At 38.5% G+C, this 25,381-nt stretch overlaps 1 protein-coding gene across 3 annotated transcripts in view; it reads right to left on the bottom strand.

Moving 5' to 3' along the window:
* TTC29 (tetratricopeptide repeat domain 29) overlaps positions 1 to 25,381 on the bottom strand; it is a 112,657-nt gene that overhangs the window by 75,216 nt on the left and 12,060 nt on the right. For all 3 annotated transcript variants that reach the window (XM_081021391.1, XM_081021392.1, XM_081021393.1), the window contains exons 4-6: positions 24,845 to 24,928; positions 10,105 to 10,328; positions 5,343 to 5,528 (exon numbers count right to left, since the gene is read on the bottom strand). In XM_081021391.1, the coding sequence (XP_080877517.1) occupies positions 5,343 to 5,528; positions 10,105 to 10,328; positions 24,845 to 24,928 (494 nt within the window). The remainder of the gene's footprint in view (positions 1 to 5,342; positions 5,529 to 10,104; positions 10,329 to 24,844; positions 24,929 to 25,381) is intronic.

The following is a 25,381-nucleotide window of genomic DNA, read 5'->3' as shown; positions in this document are numbered from 1 at the left end:
GACTTGAATTCAGTGGACTTCATGCTTTGGACGTTCTACAGAGCAAATTTCAGCCCAAGAAATTCGGCAAAAGTAAAGAGAAAAGAGCATGCTGTGTCTATATTTTTTCAACCACAAGACCTTAAACTTTAGTGCTTAAGACCAAACATACATTTATGATGAATGATAGAAGATTTATTTTCATTTCTAATATTATGTATGCATTGATATGTATATAGCAGACAAGAAAGCTAACATAATGGTACCCTAATAATCAGCTCAATCATGACCATTTGATATTGGTACAGTGGTACCTTGGGTTACAGACGCTTCAGGTTACAGACTCCACTAGCCCAGAAATAGTACCTCGGGTTAAGAACTTTGCTTCAGGGTGAGAACAGAAATCATGCGGCGGTGTGAGGCCCCATTAGCTAAAGTGGTACCTCAGGTTAAGAACAGTTTCAGGTTAAAAACGGACCTCCAGAACGAATTAAGTTCTTAACCCGAGGTACCACTGTATTGTATTATACCTATGACAATGAGGAGTCTCCATGACAGGGAATATTCAGGAGGAAAAGGCTGTGTTACAAATCAGGATAGCTAGATAGCAGGCCCATTTAGAGTTTTATTATCTTTTCCTATCTGCAGTGCTGTTACTGATTTCACTTCAGCTTATTTTGCCTCACTTCAGAGAGAAGCTGGGGGCGTGGGAGCAACAACCGTGACCCTTAAGAGGGGTGTGGGGGAAGAGGCTCAAGAAGATGGCTTTTGAGGAGGAGGCCAAGGCCACCTGGGCTTCCAGCAAAAAGAAAAACACTTTGTTTCCATGAATACCTGCAACTTGGACTCCAAACTCTCAGAACAGCAAGAAGTGGCTATGCTTATTCCAGAAGCGGTAGAGATGAATGGAGCAGCTCCCCATCAACACACAAGCTGCCCCTATTCCTTCCCTTCTGTCTTCCTTTCCACTGACGGCAGGGCAACTACTGTCACCATGCAAGGAATTGAGGAATATGAGAGTGTGTACTGATGGTGTGGTAAAAAAACAAACAGCTTCCTTTTTCATTTTACCTTGCCCTGTTTCGTTAAGAGAAACGACAAGGGAATGCCTCCCAAAATTAGTTGGCTCATCAAAGCAAAGCCCTGCCAACCAATTTTACTTGTCCTTGGCCAATTCATGATATGTATTGATTTCATATAGTGTTTTATTGCATGATTTTATTCCTTTTATTGTATACCGTCATGAGAGTCTTGCGCTGAAGAGTGGCCTATACATTTAGTACATAAACAGTCTCTGCCTTCCCCTGTCTAGGCTGTCCCTGTTGATCATAGGTTTCCACTTTTCACTTCCTTGCTAAAAAGCAGAGGCACGCCAAGCAAAGATTTTCACATACACACAGCACAGAATTTTACTTCCTTAGAAGCAGGAAGGGAGGGAAATATAAGCCTTGAAGAAAAGGGGGACAACTTGTACCATGTATAAGTTGATGGCCAGTGAGAAAACGAGGCTGAAGGAAATGCTCATGTATGAGGTAAGTGCAGAAGAAGCTCTGGAACAGGAGCATCAATGGAGCTGGTGAACACAAGGCAAACTTTTGAGATTGTGGGCTAGGGAGCCCAAAGTGGTGATCAGAGGATGATAGGGTTCATGTATCAATTAGAACTAATTAGAAATGTAAACCACTATTATCAGCAGTATTCTTATTCTTCTTATTTTTTTGTGTGTAATGGCTACTCATTAAACACAATAAATCGAACTGAACTGATTAGCTAAACCTTTGACTGCACGTCAACTGTCTAAGATATTAAACTTAAAATGATAGAAGGTATAATGAAAAAGCTTCATCATTAAAACTGCTACACTTTCCCTATATTTCTAGGATTTTTGAAAGTAAGTTAAAAATTATGAAAACAAAAATAATTACAAAATACTACAGTTATAAAATACTACTAAAAATGTGTGTTAGCCAGAATGCTGAAAAGGCATTCATACAGGGCTAATTCAGCTATACTTGCTTCCATCTAAATTATTTGTTTAAGAAATGTTTACACAAAGTCTTATAAAAAGGGAGATTTGTTCTTGTTTTCCCCCTCCCTAATATTAAAACATAAATATATAGTTGTAACAAAAAGCCAAACAGTAGTACAGTATAAGTAAATGCAGCATGACAAATCCTTTCAATTTGTTCCAATTTCTACTATAGTTCAACTGCAAGCATGTATGCATTTTTACCATGGTTAACAACAATATGACTTTTGTTCATCAGCATGCATATCATTTTGTCACATAGGCCTATTTGTAGATTTCATCATCCTATTCATTTAAATTGAAGATACAAATAATCAATGTGGAATCAATTCAAGCAAATAACTGTCAGTTCAATACCTATAGCAATATATTATTTCAGTGTAATAAGATTACAATCTTTGTACGGGAAGCAAAACCCTGTGCTTGCATAGAGATGAACTGAATTATCCAATAAGTATTTCCATCAGTCTGCTCTTCAGACTTGTCGTTCTGGATTTATGGGTGCTTCCCTCTGGTCATGGAATGGCAGGGAATTGTACCAGTCTCCAAAGACATTCCACATTAACATACTGCAGAAACTCTCACATTGACCTCTCAAGTCAAACTTCATAGGCTAATGAAAATGGTTTTAATTTTTAATGCAACTGGAACTATGAAACTATTGCTGACCTGATTCACACATAACACGAAGCTAAACCGTGGCTTAGCTCGGATGTGCGAGCGCATGGACTCCCAGAGAAGAAATCGTGCCTGCTTTGCTCTTCCTCTGGTCCAGCTACTGCTGTGACACTGTGAGCTAAACTGTGATTTGGCCTAGGGCAGGCTTCCTCAACCTTGGCCCTCCAGATGTTTTGAGACCACAATTCCCACCATCCCTGACCACTGGTCCTGCTAGCTAGGGATCATGGGAGTTTTGGTCAAAAACATCTGGAGGGCCGAGGTTGAGGAAGCCTCACCTAGAATATCATCTGAACCTGGGCTCGTGGTTTGACTCACAATAGCCAAACCCCAAGCTGTAGCCAAGGTTTGTTCTTTTGCTAACTATTCATGCTTTGCCTGCAGTGAAACAAATCAGGAGCCCAGATTTCGGTGATGCACCAAGTCAACCCATTTCTTTGCTCACAGCAATGCAGCAGGATGCCTCAGAAGGAGCAAAACAGCTGCAGTCTTCCCTCTGGGAGCTCACATGTTCATGCTGAGCCATGGTTCAGCTCAGTGTTACGCATGAATTGGGTCACTGCATTTTGGTGGAAGACTGGTAACAACTTTCCAAAGTGAAAATGTAATTCTAAAATAGGCTTCAATGAGGGGTTGCCACCTGAATGTACCTAACAGCAAAATCCTATGCCTATCTGTAAGTTCCGCTGAGTTCAGTGGGACTTCCTACCACATAAGCATATACAGAATCAAAAGATTTAAAACACTGTCAGAATATAAATTTGGAAGTGCATTACATTGGCACACAATACTTCTCTACAAATATTACAGTAATTTCTTGGCTGCCAATAGGTACACTTTGCTGTCAGTAGGTGAATTAATTGAAGGCTATTCCAAGCAAGACAGAGTAGCATGACTGATATGAGAATACAAAGTCTGGATGGAATTGCAGTCCTCTTTAAGACTCTGGTTTGTAATTTTGACTCAGGCTCGAACCTTATGTTTAGGTGTCAGTTGAGACTAGGTTGAAGGGCTAGCTATGCTCATTAGAGATGTCCAATTTGGCCATGGTGATCCATGTCTTAGTTACACATCCTGACCAGACTAATGCAATGTACTGTGAATATGAGGATACCTCTGAAATGTGTCCAAAAACTATAGCTGGCGCAGAATAAGGCTTTTCATTAAGATCACACACACACTTGTTAAAATAGCTACTATTGACTTCTGGTTTGTTTCTGGGCTCAATCTAAAGACATCCTAAATGGCTTAGTAAGAGATAATTACAAGACTCCTTGTATCCGTATAAATCTGCCCAATCATTAATTTTTCTGAATAGGCTACTATTGCATTTTTTAGTTGAGGTTAACAGGAATGAGAAAGGAAGCCTTTCCTGTGGCCATCCTAGACTGTGAAATTCTCTCCCTAGAGATTGCTTGCCTCACCCCTCATTTCTGGCTTTTCACTGCTGTGTGAAGTATCTGGCCTGCAATATTATTTGTTTTAAAGTGTTGCTACTATTTATATTGTTAATATACTATCTGTTCTTTTGGCATTTTTATTCTGTGAAAGGGCACTAACATCTAAAGGAATTCCATGCTGAAATAAACAGATCCCACTGTTATGTAGACTATTGCAAAGATAAGTGTACTGAAAGGAGTAATCTATATGGAATGCAATAATTCACATTCCTTCAATCATTTCCTACAGCTAAGTCTTGTAGCTGAATTCCTTTAGCTTTTATTAAGTGAAGGAATCCTACAGATGCTCCAGCCACAAATTACTCCCTCAGAGCAAATCAGAATTTTCCTACTTCTATTTCACAATGCTTCACTTTCCTGTGAAAATAAAATGTTATTTAAAACAGGTTTGGTGCTTCTTCCAATCAGAACAGACTGAACACCATTGCTATTTTTCAGTAAATGGGAGGTGTCTGAAAACCTCTGTAGCCGTCTTCTGAACAAGGTTTCATTAGGACCTTTGGAGTGTATCATTTTTTGGTATATCATGCAAAGTTGCCATAAATATATTTAACTATTAAATTATCTTTCTCATACCATGCATTAAACAGAGTTTAGGCAGTGGGTTAATAAGGGTAGAGAGTCCCACTTAGCAAGAGTCTTTGAAGATATTAATTGTTATATAATTTTCTGAAAGTAACTTCATTTTTGATCTCTGAAAGGTGAAAAAGTTTAAAAATGAAACCGACAAAAATCAAGTCTGCATCAGCTTTTGCTATTATAAAGAATTCTTTAGCCATAACTCAACAGAAATATGTGCAGTATTGCCACACACTAATCAACACAAGAAAATGTGAACACTAGATTTGTATAAAGGGCAATGCTACTTAGTAATTGCATCTGTAGATTCCACGGCTGTTAAGAACAAAATTTAGAAACAAAATTGGTGTTTACCAAACGGTTCATTGAGTCGTCATCTGCACACAGTCCTAACTATTGGTCACTAGAATTTATGCTATTTTGATGGTTTTGTCACTTCAGCAAAGATCATCAAATGTTGATGTTCCCTCAGAAAGCACGTGAAAACAAATATACCCAAACTACTAGATTCTACATCAGATGCCACATCCTACAACCTTATTGCTCACATACAGATTTTTAGGGAGGGACTTTGCCAATAATTTTCGATGCAATCAAGCATATTCTCTGTTACCTACCTTGCTCCTCATACACAAGGCCCATATTTGAATGTGCTTCAGCTTCTCTTCTTCCGCCATCTATTTTAATCAGCTGAGCAGTTTTGTAGCATTGTTCATAGAAGTAATTCCTTAGCCATCTGTCTTCTGGTTTGTTGAAGCAATAGGCCAAATTTAGCTGGTTACAATACACCTCGTCATAGAATTCTTCAGTGAAAAGAAAGTAATTAAATCTTAAGATTTGATAAAATATACGCTATGCTTACTTTCTTAATGTTAAGTTTAAAAACAAATACGCAAGATTCAAGACTTTGAATTTCTTTCTATGGATCTCATTGGACTCTATCCCTTCTGGGCAGTATTTACGTAGATCAAATGCTTGTTAAGAGTTCACACATATCCCTGAACTAGACGGAGGTGGGCCAAAACCTCTCTCCCCAAGAAACTGGGATCATAAAGGTCAGGAAGCTGGTGAAGTTCAAAGCCTAACATTGCCCTTAAATACATGCCTTAACAGCAGCCATCTACACTTATAGAGGAAAATATAAGTATTACACTGGCAAACACAATTGCAACTGGAGCCAGATCTCCTTTCCAGGGTCATTCAGCCTCCCATCAAGATCAACCCTGCAGAGAGGCATAATGTTTCTCTTATGTTCAGAATACACAGTCTGTTCCATCCATACTGGATCAATTTCAAATATTGCTGCCTGAGGATATAGAGAAGCTGTGGAATGCCCTCTATACACAGGTGTGTCTGACACCTTCACCATTTGGCTTTCAGAAGATGTTGGAAAGGCACCTCTTTACCCTGGCCTTTGACATCTGAGATGGGGGTTTTCAGGACCCAACCTCGTTCCTGCTACTGTACAAGCAACAACAGTTTTGCACACATTCAATTTGCGTGCAACAGCATGCGTGCGCCTCACTGCAACCTGGAAGGGGCTGGAAAAGGGAATTAGACAGGGGTGGAAGCATAATGGGGCATAACAGGGTACAGCAGGCTTATGTGAACCCCGCCACCCTGCATGAGGGTCAGGAATGTAACCCCTGCGCAAAACTGTCGTTGCCTGTAATTTATTTTAACTGTTTTTAATGCTGAAGTTGAAATTGCTGCAGCCTGCTCTGGGAACTGCTGGTGAAAGGCAGGTAATAATAATAATAATAATAATAATAATAATATTTTTAAAGGAAATCAAATGTTATCAAATAGATGTGCATTTGAAATAGAAACACAAGAACTGAATTTGTTCTGAAATACCAATTTCAACATAATCTCTTCTACACTTTGGCTAGACTGCTTCCTTGTCATGAACCTAATATTCTCTGATAGCAACATGAATTTATGTGGCACAATGAAGTAAATTTCTATAGTATAGCCCATCCGCCCCACAGCGTCCCAAACTCCCATTGTTCTAGGCACATTTTGCGACAGGGAATTTCATTAATGCGAGCAGTTTCTGAGCTCTGGGAGCAGTACTGTGCCTAAGATTTCAGATTAAAACGGCCACTGTTGGAACGAAAGGAGGACCTTTTTCTGCCACTCTCTGAGGACTGGAGAAGGGACCCTCATAAGAATATCAGGGGTAGGGCAGGGGAAGTATGGCCTTGTTTTTTGTAGTCCTCAGATGAGGACTAGACCATGTGAAAAATGAATATAAGATTTTAGCTCCAGTCCATTCATTTTCATCTTTGCATTCTTGTTATACGAAAGAGTGCCTAGACGTTCTGTTGCAGCGACCATAACCTAGGTTTAAGGTGACATTTAGCTGCTAGCTTTCATATCTCAGTTTCCCTGTGAAGCACAACTAATAAGAACCAGTTCTGGCATGATTATTATACTCCACCCTGCACACAGCTTTAAGGTGTGCATATAAATAATCATATTGTAGCTCGGTATATTTTGTGCAGGAATATCTGGTGGTATCATGAGAAAAATCATACTGCTCTGGCAGAATGTTATTGTTTACAGTACTTATTGGAGCAAATCTCCCCCATTCAAATGCACCTTTTCATTGGCATTCAGGACTCAATCTTCACTTGACTGATTCCCTTGCCTCTCTTGGTCAAGTTTATTGTGGTCTTCCTTTACTGGGTAAATGGAATGGTCTGCAGCAGCTATTTTTTGCCTTCCTAGAGGCCCTCCTGAAGTAATGCGAGTTTCCCATCTACCTTAGTGTCACTGCTTGGAAGAGTGCTTATTCTCTGAAACTAGTTTGAGAAAATCAAATGAAATTACATGCTCATGCGGTCTCCTTAAGAAGTACTGTATGAGGGAGAAAAGAGCAAAAGGGCAAGGAGGCTATTGTCTTCTTCTAGCTCTAAGGACAAGCCTGCCATGCAAATATTAAATCAAATGGTGCCACCATGTCCACTTCGGAGGCAGTGCAACACAGACACACACAAACACACGTGTGTTACATTCAATATTGCATTTCCAGTCCTCAGAGTCACCCAGCTGCATTTTAATGTGGTATGTCAGCAGATACGAATGCAAGTAACAATAAACCTATTAAATGGTATCATAAAGTATATCACATGTAAACAGATCAAAAAGAGCAAAGAAAAAAATGGAGTGACTGCTAATTGGAATAAAGTAATACATACGACAGGATAGCTTTAACTGCTCTCTGTTACTGAATATCAAAGCTGCAGAGTTCTGTAAAATTATGCAAATAACTTGAGGTAAGTACCCTACAATTCTCAAGAGATGGAAGTGACCTGAGGCTGACTATTGTTACTGCTGCAGCCCTGATTGAATGAACTTTAATGTGACCCTCAAGTGTCTATCCTTTCAGTGAATAAGAATAAGTCGTGCACAAAGATAACCGTTTCAGTATAATTGTTTTGGACACAAACTGGCCAAATGTGCTGGAGTCATATGAATAAAGCAGAGCATTTTTTTTATTTTAGCTGTCTCTTTACATTGTTTAGACTACTGCACAGACAGGTATAAAAAAAGAGACAGTACTGCTCTCCCAGATAATTGCCCACATTATATTTCAGCATGCTTTGGGTTCAAAACAAAATTTTGTTGATCACAGTATGCTATTAGCATGGGTTAGTCCACTTTCTAGAAGACGAATTTTTGTCTTCCACATAGCCAGTCTTCAACATGTGATGAACATTTTTATAAACACAATCTAAAATTGTTCATTTTCCTGTAATCTTTCTAAGCTGTCGTTTTAATTTCTGTCTGTCCGTTTCAGAATTAAACCTCAAGCTAACAACAGAAAGCCTAAAACTGAAACATTACAGAAGTGATGAACCTTGTGAGTAAAATGAAGGCTTCTGAGAAGGTAGACAGATTAAAGAGTTCACAGTTCAGCAGTTGTATAGTTTAGGCCATATTGGGTAAACCAGGTTGTACCTGGGAATAACCAGCAACTCATAGACTTGTGGGAAGGGTGCATGATGGAGGAAAGGTGGTCATTACTTTATGGATTAGGCCTAGCCTGGCCTGCAAACCCATCCTAGCTCCCAACATGACAGACTGAGCCATTAAAATAATACAGTCGGCATCTTCCTAACCATTTGGAGAAAATCATATATAGGGATATCAAACTAGGACTTCAATATTGTGTAAAATAATATTGAACTCTGCATTCAGGAAGATTTACTGAGGATGACTCTGTACGAACTATCCCTGTTTCTATGTCTACTAAGCACATCAGAGGAGTACATGGCAATCAAGTTGCTTGCAAGCTTTTTGCTGGCATACACTGCACTACAATATCTAAAACTGGATAGCATATCCTATGAAATGTAGTATTAAATGCTCCCCTTCACTCTGATTCATACCAGCCTTTTCTTGCTGCTGCAATTTTGCCAGTTTCCACATTATCTAAATGGACTACAGCCCCTATTCTTATACACAGTGTGCCCAGAATTCTCCAATAACTAATATGGAAAACTCTTTGTGACACCATACCATATTTAGGTCCTGCCTCTTCCTTCAACCTCCTTTCCACCTGCAGTCTGGGTATAAGATCACCATTCCAAAACAGCCAATCCTGTTGCACCCTGACCCCATCAGATGCAAAGTCCTTTCCTCTCCTACCTACTAATGCCCTTGATGCATGTCCTGAGGCCTTTCCTCAGACATCTATGTCTTATAGCTGCAACGCTTCACCACTAACACAGTGAAATTACTTTCACAATGAAATTGGTGTGTTAAGTGGATGCGAGACTGCAGCCTAGAAGGACCATATTCAATACAACAATTTCAATCAGAGGAATTCAACAACTGATACATGGATACATTCTTTATCAAAGAATATTAATAGTCATGGTCCCATTCTTAAACACAAAGAAAAGAACTTTGGCCTGGAATTTGTAGGAAAATATCATGCACAGAACACTCTGGGTCTTCCATTTTAGACCAAACTGACTTTAATTGCTAGATAAAAACATATAATACAATAGCAAGTGCTTAATTTTAAAAATCAATACATAAAACTAAACAGTAAGGAAAACACTAGAGTGATTGTAATTGAGATGTTAATTAAATCTATCAATGGGATCCTGATGACATCTTTACACACACACACACACAGAGAGAGAGAGAGAGAGAGAGAGAGAGAGAAACTCCTCATTTTGTCACCTGAGTATTTAACTGTAAGTCTGATAATTCAGTGTTACCCACAATTTATTCTATAAATACAGTTGACTAAGGCTGAAATGTGCTAAAGCCCAGTAATGCTTCAAATTCATACATGAAACAATTTGGAATCTTCCCTCAGGCACACATTGCTGCTCCATTACCCAGAATTCCTCTATTTACCTGATCGTAGGGCTGCCTCAGCCCTGGTCAGGAAGTGGTGAAGCTGATCCAGCTTATCAGGCTGTTCCGCTAGGGACTTCTCCAGCCATATGGCTGACCCAGGCCCTGCAGCCTCCCTCAAGGCATTCCAGTGCTCTATCAGAGTAAAGAGCTCAGCGAAAGACTTGTGATAACCCTGTCGCAGCATGTCTATGCAGATGTTCTTCTTGTATGAATTCCGGTAACTGGGAATTTAAAAAAGGCCAGTTTTAATTCTTTAAATGTGAATTATCTACTTCCACTGAAAGAGATCAAGATACACACACAGATATTACTTACACACACACGCAATCAGTATACACCAGTGATTAAAATGTGACAAGTGTTCCTTTCACCAACTCATTTTTTTTCTTGGTAAATGCCCACACGTCTTCAACAGAGGAAAGCCGCAGTAGGCGTTTAATACTATTTCTACTAGAACTGCATTACAAATATAACAGTGTTCTGCAATTGAAATCAGCCATGAAGGTCAACTGAGTTAACCTACGGGGGGAGGGGGGGACTTACCCAAACGTTGCGGCATTTGTTCACTAGAACACAAGCTCAGAGTTTACTTAAAACAGGGAGCAGTGGGGGAAACTAAGCATATACTGCATGTCAAAACAATGTATATGTTAAATAGTTTTGCTGGAGGTTATGGTGGTTTGGTTTAAAATGTCTGACATAGTATTTGTTAGAACTAGACTCCTTACATATTATTTCCCTGTGTTCAATATCTGTCTTCAGCTGGGACTAATTTAGTAACACAGAAGTTTCATAATTTCCACCTAATTTTAAAACCAAATGACATACCCACAGAGATACAATGAAGAATGTATATCAAAGTTATTCTAATAATAAACATGGAACAGATATTCATATTAAAACATGTATAATTAAACACTATCAAGAGATGGTACATATTTCAAGGCATATTACTCTGCTATAGTAAGGCCATTTTCATGTTACATCAAATCAACTGTAGAATATTAATTGTTGATTTTTTGATTAAAAGTTCAGTTAATTCCAATTTTACAGAAAGTGCTGCCCTTCAATATTGTATCGTTAAAATACACTTGAACATTAGAAACATGCATTTTTACTTGTTCCTGTTATTGAAACATGCATGGAAACAGATTTTGCTTAAAAGCATTGCTCTGATCATATTTTAATATAAGCAGTAGAACTTGATAACAGTCCCTAAATGGTTAGTATATGGTTTTATATACAAAGTAAATTTCAAAACAGAGCACTGCTATTTACTAACTAGTAATGTTTTTAAAGAAAGCAAGAAGATCTTTGCATCACTTTATAAGTTCTTCAAGGACAATGGTAACTGCATTTTTACTGTTGAAACCAGAAGCCTATACACAACAACAAACATTAGCGAAGCACTTTAAAAAAGCACTGTACAACAAATAAAGTTGAAGCCAAGCCCTGTCTGCAAAAGTTTATAGTCTACTGGACACAGAGACAGAGGAAAAGAGTAGGAAACTGCAGAAAACTAAAGAAGAGACCTAGCAGAATAAAATACATCACAACAGTTTAAAGGAAAATTGACGTAATATCATGCAAAAAGGCACAGGGCTGGCCCAAGACATTTGATGCTTTTCCCCCTACCACATACACAAGCCAGCTAGGTTGGCAGCTGAATCTTACTTACTGGTGACAGGGCACCATCTTTCACCACACCTGATAGCAAGCTAGCTTAGGGACACAGAGCAGGCCATATGGCTGGCAAAGGTCTATCTTCCAATACCATCCTGCTCCTGACTGATCTACCTAACTCTACCTAACTCTACCTCTATTTCTACCTGATCTACCTCACTCTACCTAACCTGTAGAATACACTGTCAGCAGGTAAGAAATAAGTAAATTAAAAAGGGACAAATAAGAGATAACATATGACATTCTGGCTTGATCAAGTGTGCTCTCCTAGCAATGGTGACATGGCCAATTACCAGACGGTGGGAGTAAAGTTGTACAATACATACAGCCCCAGCCATTCATGGGTTACAGAGCTTGCATGGTAGAAAGGCAATAGTGTGGATTTTGTAATTTAAATATGTCAAGACCGGAGGCACTACACTGATAATAGGAGACAGAACAAGACTAAGAAGGCCAGAATGCTGGCTCCAGAACTGGTCTGCAGCTTACTGAAGACTGAATATTATTGAAGGTGTATGTCTTAGGCTCTTCCTTGGATCAACGTTCACTTAAAAGGGTCCGCTGAAGGTTCATGCTGCAGAAGTTAGAGCATGGCCCTTTTAAGTGAGCATTGATCTAAATAGAGCTTAGACCAGAAACCTCCCTACAAGTCCTTTGTGGCCTCTAGGATTGGTATAGTAGTGAAGATGGAGCCCCCAGAGATAAGGGAGCCTCTGGAGAGGTGTATCTGAGGACATAGACAAGAAATATTATTCAGAACAGGAGATTGAGGAAAAATGGTTCCTTCAGGTTCTTCCTCTTCTTGACCAGTAGAAATCCCTACAGATGCAAAACTAAGACTCCACTTTTGGATAAATTCAAAAAACAAGAAAATATTAATGAGGAAAATAATAAAACAGCCACAGATTATTAGCTAAACAAAAAAAAGAAGAAGGAAGATTTAATATATAGTTGTAGCTCAGTAGAATAAAACTCTCTCTATATATATGTCTGTGTTAAAAGAACAAACAAGGGAAGTCAAATTAACACCTAAGAAAGACCTAAGAAAGAGCCTCATGGAACTCCAAAGAGAAAGGGATTTTAAAAGTACTATTAACAGAAACAATAAGAAAAGAAAAAGAAGACAAATCTAGCAAAAACAGGATGCTTAAAATCTAAAGCAAGGAAAAGATTGCCGATCGCATGGTAGGCGATTCGAATCCCCGCGGTGGGGTGAGCTCCCATCGTTCGGTCCCAGCTCCTGCCCACCTAGCAGTTTGAAAGCACCCTTAAGTGCAAGTAGATAAATAGGTACCGCTTTATAGCGGGAAGGTAAACGGCGTTTCCGTGTGCTGCTGTGGTGCCGGTTCGCCAGAGCAGCTTCGTCACGCTAGCCACGTGACCCGGAAGTGTCTGCGGACAGCGCTGGCTCCCGGCCTCTCGAGTGAGATGAGCGCACAACCCTAGAGTCTGTCAAGACTGGCCCATACGGAGAGGGGTACCTTTACCTTTACCTTATCAAAAAAATCAGACAAGGAGGACAGAATAACCTAATATTTAGCTAAGAGAAGGTTATTGGAAATTAGGATGCTTTGACACAGAGGTGTTATTGTGGAAAGGGGCAGTTCTAACACATTTGATATGCAAATGTCCATACACACTTGTTTTTTCACTCATTATATTCATTTCTATTCCATCACTTCCCATCCACACCAGAGGAGGAGAGCTTAATGAAAAATATTCTGGGTGTGGGGTTTTTTGTTTCTCCCCTCAATTACTCCTGCCCTGCTCTATCTTTTTATATTGTGGGTATGCACACAGGTGTGTCTCAGAAAATGCATAAGAACAAATATTACCAGGATAAGTCACATTTGGCAAAATAGAAACTTTTATATTTCAGGGGCAGAGGTGATTCCGTAGAGAATGCCTATTTCCATGATGAAAACAGATGCCACCAAAAGACCCCTATTGAATCTGTCTGCAGAAAGACAGCCTGTTTGTTTACCTTCCCCCTTCCCAGACATACTATCTATTCTCAGCAATGGATTAGTACACAAAGGCTTTCTGCTTAGCCCGTGATGTTACCCGGCCATGTTGCTGATTTGCAATGCAATTTGAGGATGACGACATCATGTGGACTGTGTGAAAAACATGGAAGCATGATCAGTACCAAGTCCATAATAAACAGCTGGGCAGAAGCTTCCTTGAAGTGAGAATAATTTCAACAGGGTGATGTGAGGAGAAACCAGGCTGGAAGGAATTAAAAGAAGATTCTGAAGAAAGGAAAGGCAGACACTGAAAAAGGATCAGGTGTTCAAAATGCTTAGAATAAAAGTAAAGGGACTATAGGCTGCTCTTTGTTTTATCTTTTTCTTTTTTTTGGAATTTTGGGGACAAATATTACTCAGTGCCAGTTCCGTCTCTGGATGATCTCTCTCTTCTTTCTGAGTGGGCTGTATAGGATACGTAATAAAGCATAAGCCAACGTCCTGATGGAGCAATTGATCAGCCAATTAATGGGTAGCTCAGAACATGAGATTTTTTAAAAAACTTGTATTGTCTCTAATTTGACAATTTAATCAAATAAATTATCCCCATGGTTTTTATTGATAGGATTTAACCAACTGACAATGATCCTGTATTATACCTATACCATCAAAGTAGATAGAAGCGAAATTACTCATATATAGCCCCAAAATCTATTCATACTTGGGATATTCTGGCTTTTACAGGGAGGAAGCCACCAAATGCAAAGAAACCTATTGACATGATGTATTTACAAGTGAGATTCTTACTTCTAAAACATAGTTTTGAACATCTGTCTTATTTCTTATGCTCCTTATCAGAGCTGATTTTGAAACGGCAAAGATTTTGTTATAACCATGCTGTTTGTTCCAATTAGAAAATTCTAATCAGCATCATATTGTTCTAGGAAGAAATGAAATTCAAAGGTATTGGTGTTTAAAAACACCGTTTCAATAGGTAGAATGGCCTCTGGGGGCATCTGCTGGAAATTTTGCAATATTGCAGTTAAATCTGGTTATTCAAGTGATACACAGCACAATATAGCATTGTTGAACAAAAGTAAATACAAAGTGCATTGTGTGTGATTCACATTCGGAGCATCAATGAGAGTTTTCCCACTGATCTCAACGTGAACACAAGCTTATGACGTGACCGTTTGCTGAAACTATGTGACACTGTATTGATCAATACTCCCAAAATAATAACCTAAGAACTCTTTAACCATTTCTAAATTAGGACACTGCAGTGAGACCTTAAGGCAAATCTTGTAATACACATTCATATCATTTTTATAGCCTAATGGGATGCTTTGACCCCCCCGGGATGATTTCAAACTACTACTAGAAGCTTGTTATTTGAAGCACATCTACATATTTGTTCTTCCCTATTTAGCTGGCTAAAGTTTTCTGCATAACATTTATTATTATGCAGAAAGACTAGCTTTTGAGTAAAGGGTTCAGAGAAAGATTTCTGGGGACCCAAAGATTTTCCTTTTTTCATTACTTACCACAAGGCCAGAGTATTATGCAATGCTGCCTGATTGTGACCCTCAAAACTACCCAAATTGATGATGGAAAGAAGAGCTCAGACCTAACCATGGCCAAGGAGTAATTTTCAGCTGATGAGCCTCCCTATTCTAAAGGGCAGAAAGCCATGCAAGAGCTCTGCACATTTCAAATATTGTTCTCCACCAAACAGGCCACTTTGGGACTAGAAGGTGGAGCCTGTGGCTTCAAAAGGCTGGCCCCCCAAAATGAAGGAGGAAGCTAGCAGTAGAGGATACAAGTGAGGCTACTAGAAGATGAGTTGATCTCTGCCATTTGCCTCTCCCTTGAAAACTCATGTGCTCCAGCATGCAAGTTTCTAACTTCTGATAAAGTGGACCTTTCCTTCTTCCAGCAGGTGCTTTTAATGGCACTCTGTGAGGCATCTGCCTGAATAAGCTACTGAGTAGGGTCTTTCGACTCAACCATCTTGGGTCCTGAATAAGTTATCTTACGAGACCCTGACAACTGTGACTAAATGACAGAAGACGAAACTGAGATCAAGTTGTTAAAAAGGGAGGATCCCTTCTTTGTAAGAGCGAAATAAAATACTTATGACTTCTTGTTGTTTCCTTCAGTGGTTGCTTACATTTCCAGGAGAAACCTGGATATGTTTTTAGCCCCAGAACTCTCATAAAAATATAGCTCTTGTTGCTGCAACCTGCACTTCTACCTTAAGCAGCCCCCAGGTAACTGTAACAGGCACCTGCAAGCTTCAAGCAGAGATCTCTTTAAGTGGCCTCAAGGTCTTAGTGATTTCTGTGATTTCTGAAACAAATTTAATTAAAACCCAATAACCAATGGGCCATTGCAAGCACTACAATATACTTTTTTATATTGCTTAATTTCTTTTACAAAAGACTGTTCAACAAACTTAGAAGGCTTTATAGTGAGCATATACAATCTTCTGATAACATTGTTTTAACTTCCAAACACTGCTGGATATTTTCATAATAGAACAATTAAACAGAGAGATATTATTTTGAATATGAGCATCCAGTTTCAGTCTCATAAATCTTATGCCACTTTTAGTAGACATGCAGTTCAGCCACACTTCAAGTGATATTATTGTAAAAAAGCTGTACATTATTGGATTAAAAAGAAATTAAGTAATTATAAATAGCATAATTCCAACTGTTTCTGTTGCAATTCTGAATATTTTACTATAAAACAATATTCTGATCCTTTTACATTGCTTTACCCTTGTTCTTTTAATTTGTTTATTTTTTTATAAATTCCCCTTTACAGGAGAAGGACAATGATGTTTGTACTAAATTAACCATTTGGATGTCAGGAATATATTTGAAGATGTATATGTCAGTAAAATGTCTTTAATCTGTAAATACATGCATCTCAATTTAGTAATGCAGAGAAAGAAGAACCAATCAACAGTAACCATCCTAAATAAGTCACAGATGAAATGACTGCAGATTAGTGAATGTATCATTTGCTAACACAGGTAAATTGAAACTTCTGTTTTGAAACCTGTTTATCTGTCAGTTTTTCATTATGCGCATGAAAGCCCCAGCAGTAACAAACAAAATTTAATTCCAACTAGAATCCTTTGGAATTGGGATAAGTAGATGATTAGGCTGAAAACCAATACCCACTTACTTGGGAGTAAACTCAATTGAATTTAATGGGTCTTACTTGTGAATAGACATGGATAGGATTGTGCTATTAAAACATAAGAAACAGCTTGTATTAGAATATTCCAACATTAAGCCAATTCAATTTGAAATACTGGGGGAAAGTATTATTTATTTATCAACACTGGGAGGAAATGCTATTCTCCACAAAAATCAACTTCTTTTTTACTTCTGTTTGCTGATGTGAGAAATACATGTTTCTGAAGTTTAAATATGTTCACTTAATAAAGGAACGTATCATATTTTATTAATGCAAAGTAACTTAACAAAAGAAAAACAAAAAGATTCCTGTGGCACCCAAAAGACTGAATTTTTGTGTAGCATAATCTTTGTGGACTTGAGCTTATTTCTGTTGCATGATGTGTTATCATTAGATGACAAACAGAGAAATCAAAGTACCTACAGAAGGAGTTAAACATAAAACAAGGTGTAACACTGAGTCTGTAACATTTCTATAAAAAGGCCAAAGATATACAAGAACAATGACCAATTCGGAACAGCAGTCATTGCTAATAACATCTTTGTAGTTAAGCTATGTTAATTTAACACATGAAGTGTGAAAGAAGCCCACAGTTCCACTTAAGGTGGTGAAGAGTAGAATTTGCTTATAAATTTTAGGGAAGCCATTTCATACTGGATCATCCCTTTGAACAAAAGCAAGTGTCCCAACAAGCAGTATATTCCAAATACATTCAGGTGTAGGAAGCCAAATTGACCTTTCAATTATTTATTTTTAAAAAATATATTTTATTAAAGTTTTCTTAGTTTACAAAAATACATTGTCTCTTTTTTCAAGTTGTGTTGTCTACAGATCAGTTTCATTTGTTGTGAGACATTAGTGTTGCATGCAGTGTTAGGTTAGGAAGAAAAGATTGGGAGTGGGGAGTGGTGTGGGGTTGGGTGGTTATGTTTCAATTCTTCTACTTAGTGTATGTGTGGGGTTTTGTGTCAGAGTCACTTGGGTGCGTTCTCTTACTATTCACTTGTTGTATTTCCTTGGTGGTGAGAGAGGTTGGGGGTGGCCTAGGATGTGATTGGTTGTCTTTGGTTGGCTGTAGTGAGAGTTGTTTTGTGTGTGTGTGTGTGTGTGTTTGGATCAGGTTAGCCAGATTGATTTGTATGCTGTTGGTGGATTCTCGTTGTTGTCTTGTATGCTGTTGGCAGATTCTCATTGTTGACTTGTTGGGCTATGTATGTGCTAAAGGGGAACCATACCGGGCCGAAGGCATATTGAAAGATTTAAAAACACCACGTCAGGAATATTACCTTAATTGCTTGCAGCTTTGTTTCATTGGCTGAGTTCAGATGAAATGACAAACCATGTATTGTTTTTCACAGAACAAGCCTGTGCCAGCATTGGCTTACATACCTCTTAGCATGCAAGGAAAAAATGCACTGAAAGCTTTCACTTTTTAACACTCAAAATAGTTCTCCCATCAAGTCCAAACTCAACAAACTGATCTGTCTTAACAACTCTTTTCATGCATAGAGGGAGGGAGGAGAGGGGGATCATAAAAGCCCAAGGCTTATGCATGCTAATTTTCATAACTATAGCTGTTCATTACTTCTGAACAAGACCATTGCCTTTCAAACCGGGACATTACTAGACTCCCTCTGCTTCATAACGGGAACATTGAAAGAAAGAAGTTAGGCAATACATATGCAGCACATCAAAGTTACAATTCATGTTTGGTTTTCAGTGTGTGTTCTCTCTCTCTCTCTCTCTCTCTCTCTGTGTGTGTGTGTGTGTGTGTGTGTACTTACACTTACACTCACACACACAATTACAGTGGTACCTCGGGTTACAGACACTTCAGGTTACAGACTCCGCTAACCCAGAAATAGTGCTTCAGGTTAAGAACTTTGCTTCAGGATGAGAACAGAAATCGCGCTCTGGCGGCACAGCAGCAGCAGAAGGCCCCATTAGCTAAAGTGGTGCTTCAGATTAAGAACAGTTTCAGGTTAAGTATGGACCTCCGGAACGAATTAATTACTTAACCCGAGGTACCACCGTTAATTGCGGGGTGTGTGTGTGTGTGAGAGAGAGAGAGAGAGAGAGAGAGACAGAGACAGAGACAGAGACAGAGAGACAGAGCCTGATGGAGTTCAGAAAGAAGCTTCACTATAAATTCTAGGACAATGAAATTCCCACTTGTCATTTTGTATCATTTTACATTCTGAATATTTTCATAGTATCTCTGAGCACATCACAAATAAAACATAGTTGTTTACTTTTGCCCTATATTTCCTATTAAATATTGTTGAACTATTGATAAAAGAAAGGTTTAGAAAACAATAGGACTAAACTCAGCAAAAACAAGTTACACAAAGTTAACTTCAGTTCACAGCGTTCTTCTCTATTAAATAATGTCTTGTATTTTATCTTTGCAAGAATCTGATGAGTTTTTGCAAGTAAAATTCTGTTTCCTCTACACTTGCTAATAGTCATGAGAATCTGTAGTTTGCACCTTCCCATTAAAAATGTATTGTATTTTTTGAAATTATTCACCCCGCCTTTTATCCAGATCATGTCTTTGAAAGGAGGAAGTAGATAATAAATGGAATTATTCATGATTTCCCATTAAATATGAAACTTTCTTTTGCAGAGTTTAGAAAATGGAACTTCTACATAATGTACAGAAGTTGATTAGAACTTTTTAACCTTTCCAAGAAAACTCTTCCAAATGTGTAGGGCAGCTTTTTCATGAACGGTAAACTATTCATTTCCCTTGCATTCCTATTATTTCGTCTTTCTCTAGTTACACCATATATATCAGATCAAATCAAAGTGTGGAGAGACCACTGATTTGAATAAAAGACTCACTTCCCTCCTCTCTTTCGAAGAGAATATAATTCTAAGAGAGTATTGCTTCATAAAAACATAAAATTTTGGTCACAACATGCAAGATTATTAGGAATTATTTAGACAAAAGAGGAATACACATTGAAACAAAATTAAAAATGTCAGTGTTATTAAAAAACATCAAATCTGTGTCTTATAATACTGTCTATAACATATATTATTTTTTTCTCTTGGACAGCATCATATCAGTGGGGAGTTTAGAAAGTAAACAAATTTTAATTTTGAATTCACTATATACTGATAGTGAATACATTATCCAACTGTGGAGCCTTATGTAGCCAAAATGGAACCCCCACCAAACTTCCACAAGAAGGAAGCATCAGCAGGGTTAGGATAAGTATGTTTGCATAAGTACTTTTTTTATATAGAGAGAGAAATCCCAATACAGTTGAATGAGAACCAAACATGCTCAGTTACGAGCTTGGTGGCTCAGGAGAATGCTGTGGACCTACTGTATCTTGATTTTAGTAAGGCGTTTGACATAGTCGCCTATGTTATTTTTGTAGAGAAGCTGGTAAAATGTGAACAGGATGAGATAATTGTTAGGTGGGTTTGTAGCTGACTGACCAAACCCAAAGAGTGCTCACTAATGGTTCTTCGTCATCCTGGGGGAAAGTGGCAAGTAGTGGTGTAGGGTTCTGTCCTGGGCTTGTTGTTGTTCAACATCTTTAAAAATGGCATGGATGAAGCTATTGAAGGGATGCTCATCAGGTTTTCAGATGACACCAAAGTGGGAGGGGTAGCCAATGCCGCTGAAGACAGAATCAGGATTCAAGAGGACCTGAAAAGATTGGCGAACTGGGCCAAACTAACAAACTAAGAGGGACAAATGTAAGGTTCTGCACTTAGGCAGGAAGAACCAGCTGCACAAATATAAGATAGGAGCACCTTGCTTGCCATTGTTGTTGTTGTTTAGTCGTTTAGTCGCGTCCGACTCTTCGTGACCCCATGGACCAGAGCACGCCAGGCACTCCTGTCTTCCACTGCCTCCCGCAGTTTGGTCAAACTCATGCTGGTAGCTTCAAGAACACTGTCCAACCATCTCGTCCTCTGTCGTCCCCTTCTCCTTGTGCCCTCCATCTTTCCCAACATCAGAGTCTTTTCCAGGGAGTCTTCTCTTCTCATGAGGTGGCCAAAGTATTGGAGCCTCAGCTTCACGATCTGTCCTTCCAGTGAGCACTCAGGACTGACTTCCTTCAGAATGGATACGTTTGATCTTCTTGCAGTCCATGGGACTCTCAAGAGTCTCTTCCAGCACCACAATTCAAAAGCATCTATTCTTCGGCGATCAGCCTTCTTTATGGTCCAGCTCTCACTTCCATACATCACTACTGGGAAAACCATAGCTTTAACTATATGGACCTTTGTTGGCAAGATGATGCCTCTGCTTTTTAAGATGTGCTTGCCATTAGTACATGTGAAAAGGATCTAGGGGTTTTAGTAGACCACAAGCTTAACATGAGGCAACAATGTGATGCAGCCTAGAAAGGCTAGGGTTTTCTAGGCTGCATTTACCAAAGTCTAGTGTCCTGATCAAGGGCAGTTATAGTACTGCTCTATTTTGCTTTGGTCAGACCATACCTAGAGTACTGTGCCCAGTTCTGGGCACCACAATTTAAGAAGGATATTGACAAGCTGGAATGAGAGGGTGACCAAGATGACCAAGTCTTATGAGGAATGGTTGTGGAAATTAGGTATGTTTAGTCTGGTAAAGAGGAGAACGAGAGGAGATTTGAAAGCGATCTTCAAATATTATTTTTTTTCATTAGGAAAAAATACTCTATCAACTCAAATAAAATGCTAATAAGCTAGTCTTTCTCAAGCAGCAAGATTCAAAAGTATAGCAAGAAAAAGTTATATTAGATCTTCCAGCAACTGCTTTACACAGAAAGGTTCTTAATTTCTAAGGCTTCATATATACAAATAAGGGTGGTGACAAAGATGAGTTGAAACTGATTATGCATAGCTCAATTTTGGGATCTTCAGGGCTTTTAAATTATCTTTTCATAAATGCTTTAAAAGTTGTCTGGCACAGATATTAAAGAAGGTGAGACACAGTACAATCCTGTGAATGTTTACTCAATAGAAAGTTTCAGTGCATTCAGTTGTAAGTATTCCCTTGTGTGTTTAGGATTGTAATGACAATACCCCATCCCCAAAAGTATGGGACAGGCCAAATATCAGTGTTTAGGTATTTACTTTTCTTTCCTAGAACTCTGATGTCTAGCAATCGTAACCAGGTGCAAAAGAACTAGAACTCAGTTGGATATATTAAAAAAGGGGGCTTTTGAGTACTTACTCAGCCAAGCAAACAAGTTAAATCCATTTCAGGTTTCCCCTGGTGTCCTTTTTCAGCCACCGATTATTTTTTAGGGGGAGCGGACAATGTTAGTTGCTGCTATTGTTAGCCAGCTGACAGTCAGAAACCCTTGCTGAACTACTGGAAGATCACCCCAAACACAGATCTACCTTCTGCCATCCCTAACATGATACACCTGTACAGACACACTGGTAAGATGTGCAGGTAATGGAAGGTGGAGAGAAGTAATGGGGTAAGCAAGGGGTTGAGTGGGCTAGGTGCAGTAGGAGAGGCAGAACAGAAGTGATGCAAATTGATTATTTCAAGTCAGGGAGTTATATTTGGTGAGTTGAGCTGAGCCAACTTGAATAAGCATCTAATGCTTAAGTCCTAGGCAGAAGAGTCATAACCCTGAGAGGATTTCTCTCTTGCCTGATAGAATGCAGAATCCATGTATCTAGGTAATATGTGAACTGTGCCTTGGCAATCCATAGCGACCATCCTACCCCCTATCTCACTCACTTTGAGTTTTCTCCTCTGCAGCAGATTTAGGGAGGGCATGTGGGGATGCAGAGTGGGAAGGGGAAATCACTGAAAATGGTTTCTCTCATTCTGCTGACAGAAGTTTGAACATCAGTGAGCAGCTCGGTTGGATAGAACCCTATTTTTTTTAAAATGCTTGATTTCATAACACTACATTAGGAAGCTGCTCTAATGTACTCATCATACTGTACTATGTGCCTTTTATAAGAAAGCTGACTTAACTTTCCTACCCAAATGTGGAATTGTAGTTTTTTGAGTATAAGCAGTCTTTCACTCTTCTACTTCTACTGAAGATATAAGGAACACTAAAACAAAGGCACCTTCAGCAGGTATTTCTCAACTGTACCAAACCTTAAGGACACAGTTGGCATAATTTAGTATCCCTGAAATTACATTTTATTTCATTATGGGCTCCTATCTCTGTCTGTCATACTCAGATACCAATTTAATTTATTTTCCTATACCTGTACTGCATTTTGTTAATTGTGAAATATTTAAAGTTTTCACAATGTCAGTAAGGGTTTTTAATAGGCATCTAAAGCTAAACAGAGTGAGCACCAATGGTATTTGTGGTGGGAAATACGATTTCTTTCCTTTATTGCAACTAGAGGGACAATGCTCTGGACTGTTGCTTTTAGGATAATTTATCAGCACTTCTTAATCTACTTTAATATTCTACATTTGATCTTTATTTTGGTTAGATTTAAATGAACAGCACAACTGTGCACAAGGAGACTTTGGGTGTGTTTTCCAAAGAGTAATCTCTAATGTCATACTTCAACTCTTTTCTCCAAAAGTAATATTTTAACAGTGCCTGCTGTTAATTGTTTTGAAACAATCTCATTTTTGAATGTTCAATAGCACATAATAATATAAAGGGAAAGGAATAATGTTACTGTGCAGTCCAGAATTTACTCTTGCACTTTGGTACCCTTTGCAGTGCAATTGCAGCTTTAGTGATTTATCAACACATGTTATAAGGAAATTATTTTTCCAAATTACGGAGATTCTCTGTCCTGTGTCCTCCAATCTGAAGCATGACCAAAGTGAATAATGTGGCAGTGATTCAGAGGTTTCCTCACCAGAAAAAGGGACAGGAGAGAGAAAAGGGGCCAGAGTGCCACACTTACAGATGGACTCATGGAAGCTGGCGTCTGCAAAAATCACAGACGCATGAATTCAGGTTCTTACACTGGATTTCACAGAAATCCTAAACAGATCCCAGCAGCAAGGAATCAAAAATTGAATGGACCTTCAGCATGAAGTCATATGATGGGCTGCCCCTAGCAAGTATTTTTAAATAGTTCTCTCACTTTCAAATGTTAGTCTTTTTTCACCTGTCTTGCTTTAATGAGAAAACTAGTGATTGGATACTGATAGTGAATGAGCTTGCACAATAAGAATGAAGGGTACTGTTACATGTAATAAGGAATATTCAGGAGGGGGAGAATGGAGACGATCAGACAGTAACTCCTCCAGGTATCTACCCTTGAAAAAAGAATCACATTTAGACTCCAATAAAATGCTCTTTTGCAAGTCAAAGGCAAATGCTGCCTGCAACTACAATACTGAACCCTAAGGTAGCAATTCCTGAATTACAATGTTAATTTCAGGGTCACAGACAAAACAAGGGCAAAAGTTGGGATAATGACCTATATCAAAATGCTGCTATGCATACAACTATTTTTAAACACTATGTAGAAACAGCAGTGATTGTGCTGTGTAAACTGTGTGGGAAATTGCACTTTTCCCCAGGCTGACTTTGGACAGTGGGTTTTAGAGAACCAGGGAACATTATAGAGTTAAGTACTGCAAATCACAATAGTATATTTCAGAAAGTAAAATTTCAGCCCTAAGTGAGAGGCTTTACAAAAACCAAGGAAGAAAAATACGTTTTAATTACTGACAAACAATTAAATGCTGCAAATCTACTTTGGTAAATCAGTGAATTAACACAAACATTGAACTGAAAGCTTTGATATATGCAAGATAAGTAGCAGTGAAACATAATTATTTAATATCAGTTTTAATTTTTAAATGCCATGTTCCTCAGAAAATTGCCTGAGGAACTTTAGATTTCAATGAATAAGACTAGAAAGAAAGAAAACAATAAACTTTCAGTATAAAAATGCCTCAGAAAGACCTTACTTACGCAGCAGCCTCTTGTTTTGACAATCCTTTGATATGCTTGGCCAAATAACGATCTATGGCATCTTTGCCTTTGATCAAATGCATCCTAAATTTAAATAAAAAAAATTAAAGAACAGTGAGGTGATTTAACATCAAAATCTGCTACATGTATTATGTATTAACCTTTGCCAAGCAAAGACAGATAAATATTAAAATATTGACAAAGTATTTTATCAAACACATACTATCAACATGTACAAGTATCACTTTACCTTTTGGGTCTGCAGCTAATTCAAACCTTTATTTTGTAGAAAAGTACACTTGGCTTTAGCAAAAGGCTCCTTTTATTTATGACTTTCACTTTTAGTACATAAATAATAAACCTTATTGGAGTCCATGTTTTGCAATGATTGGGAAGTAAATGTGCATCTTCTCTCTCAACTGCAATGACCACAATGAGCATTATTTGAGTTGGGCAAGATACATTTAGACTGAAATCTTAATCCCTATGTACCAGAGAGTAATCCTCACTAAATTCAACAGAATTTCCTTTTGAGAA

The sequence above is a fragment of the Podarcis pityusensis genome (assembly GCF_964106645.2).
Source record: "Podarcis pityusensis genome assembly, chromosome: 9".
Classification (NCBI taxonomy): domain Eukaryota; kingdom Metazoa; phylum Chordata; class Lepidosauria; order Squamata; family Lacertidae; genus Podarcis; species Podarcis pityusensis.
This window is presented reverse-complemented; position numbering and strand designations above follow the sequence as displayed.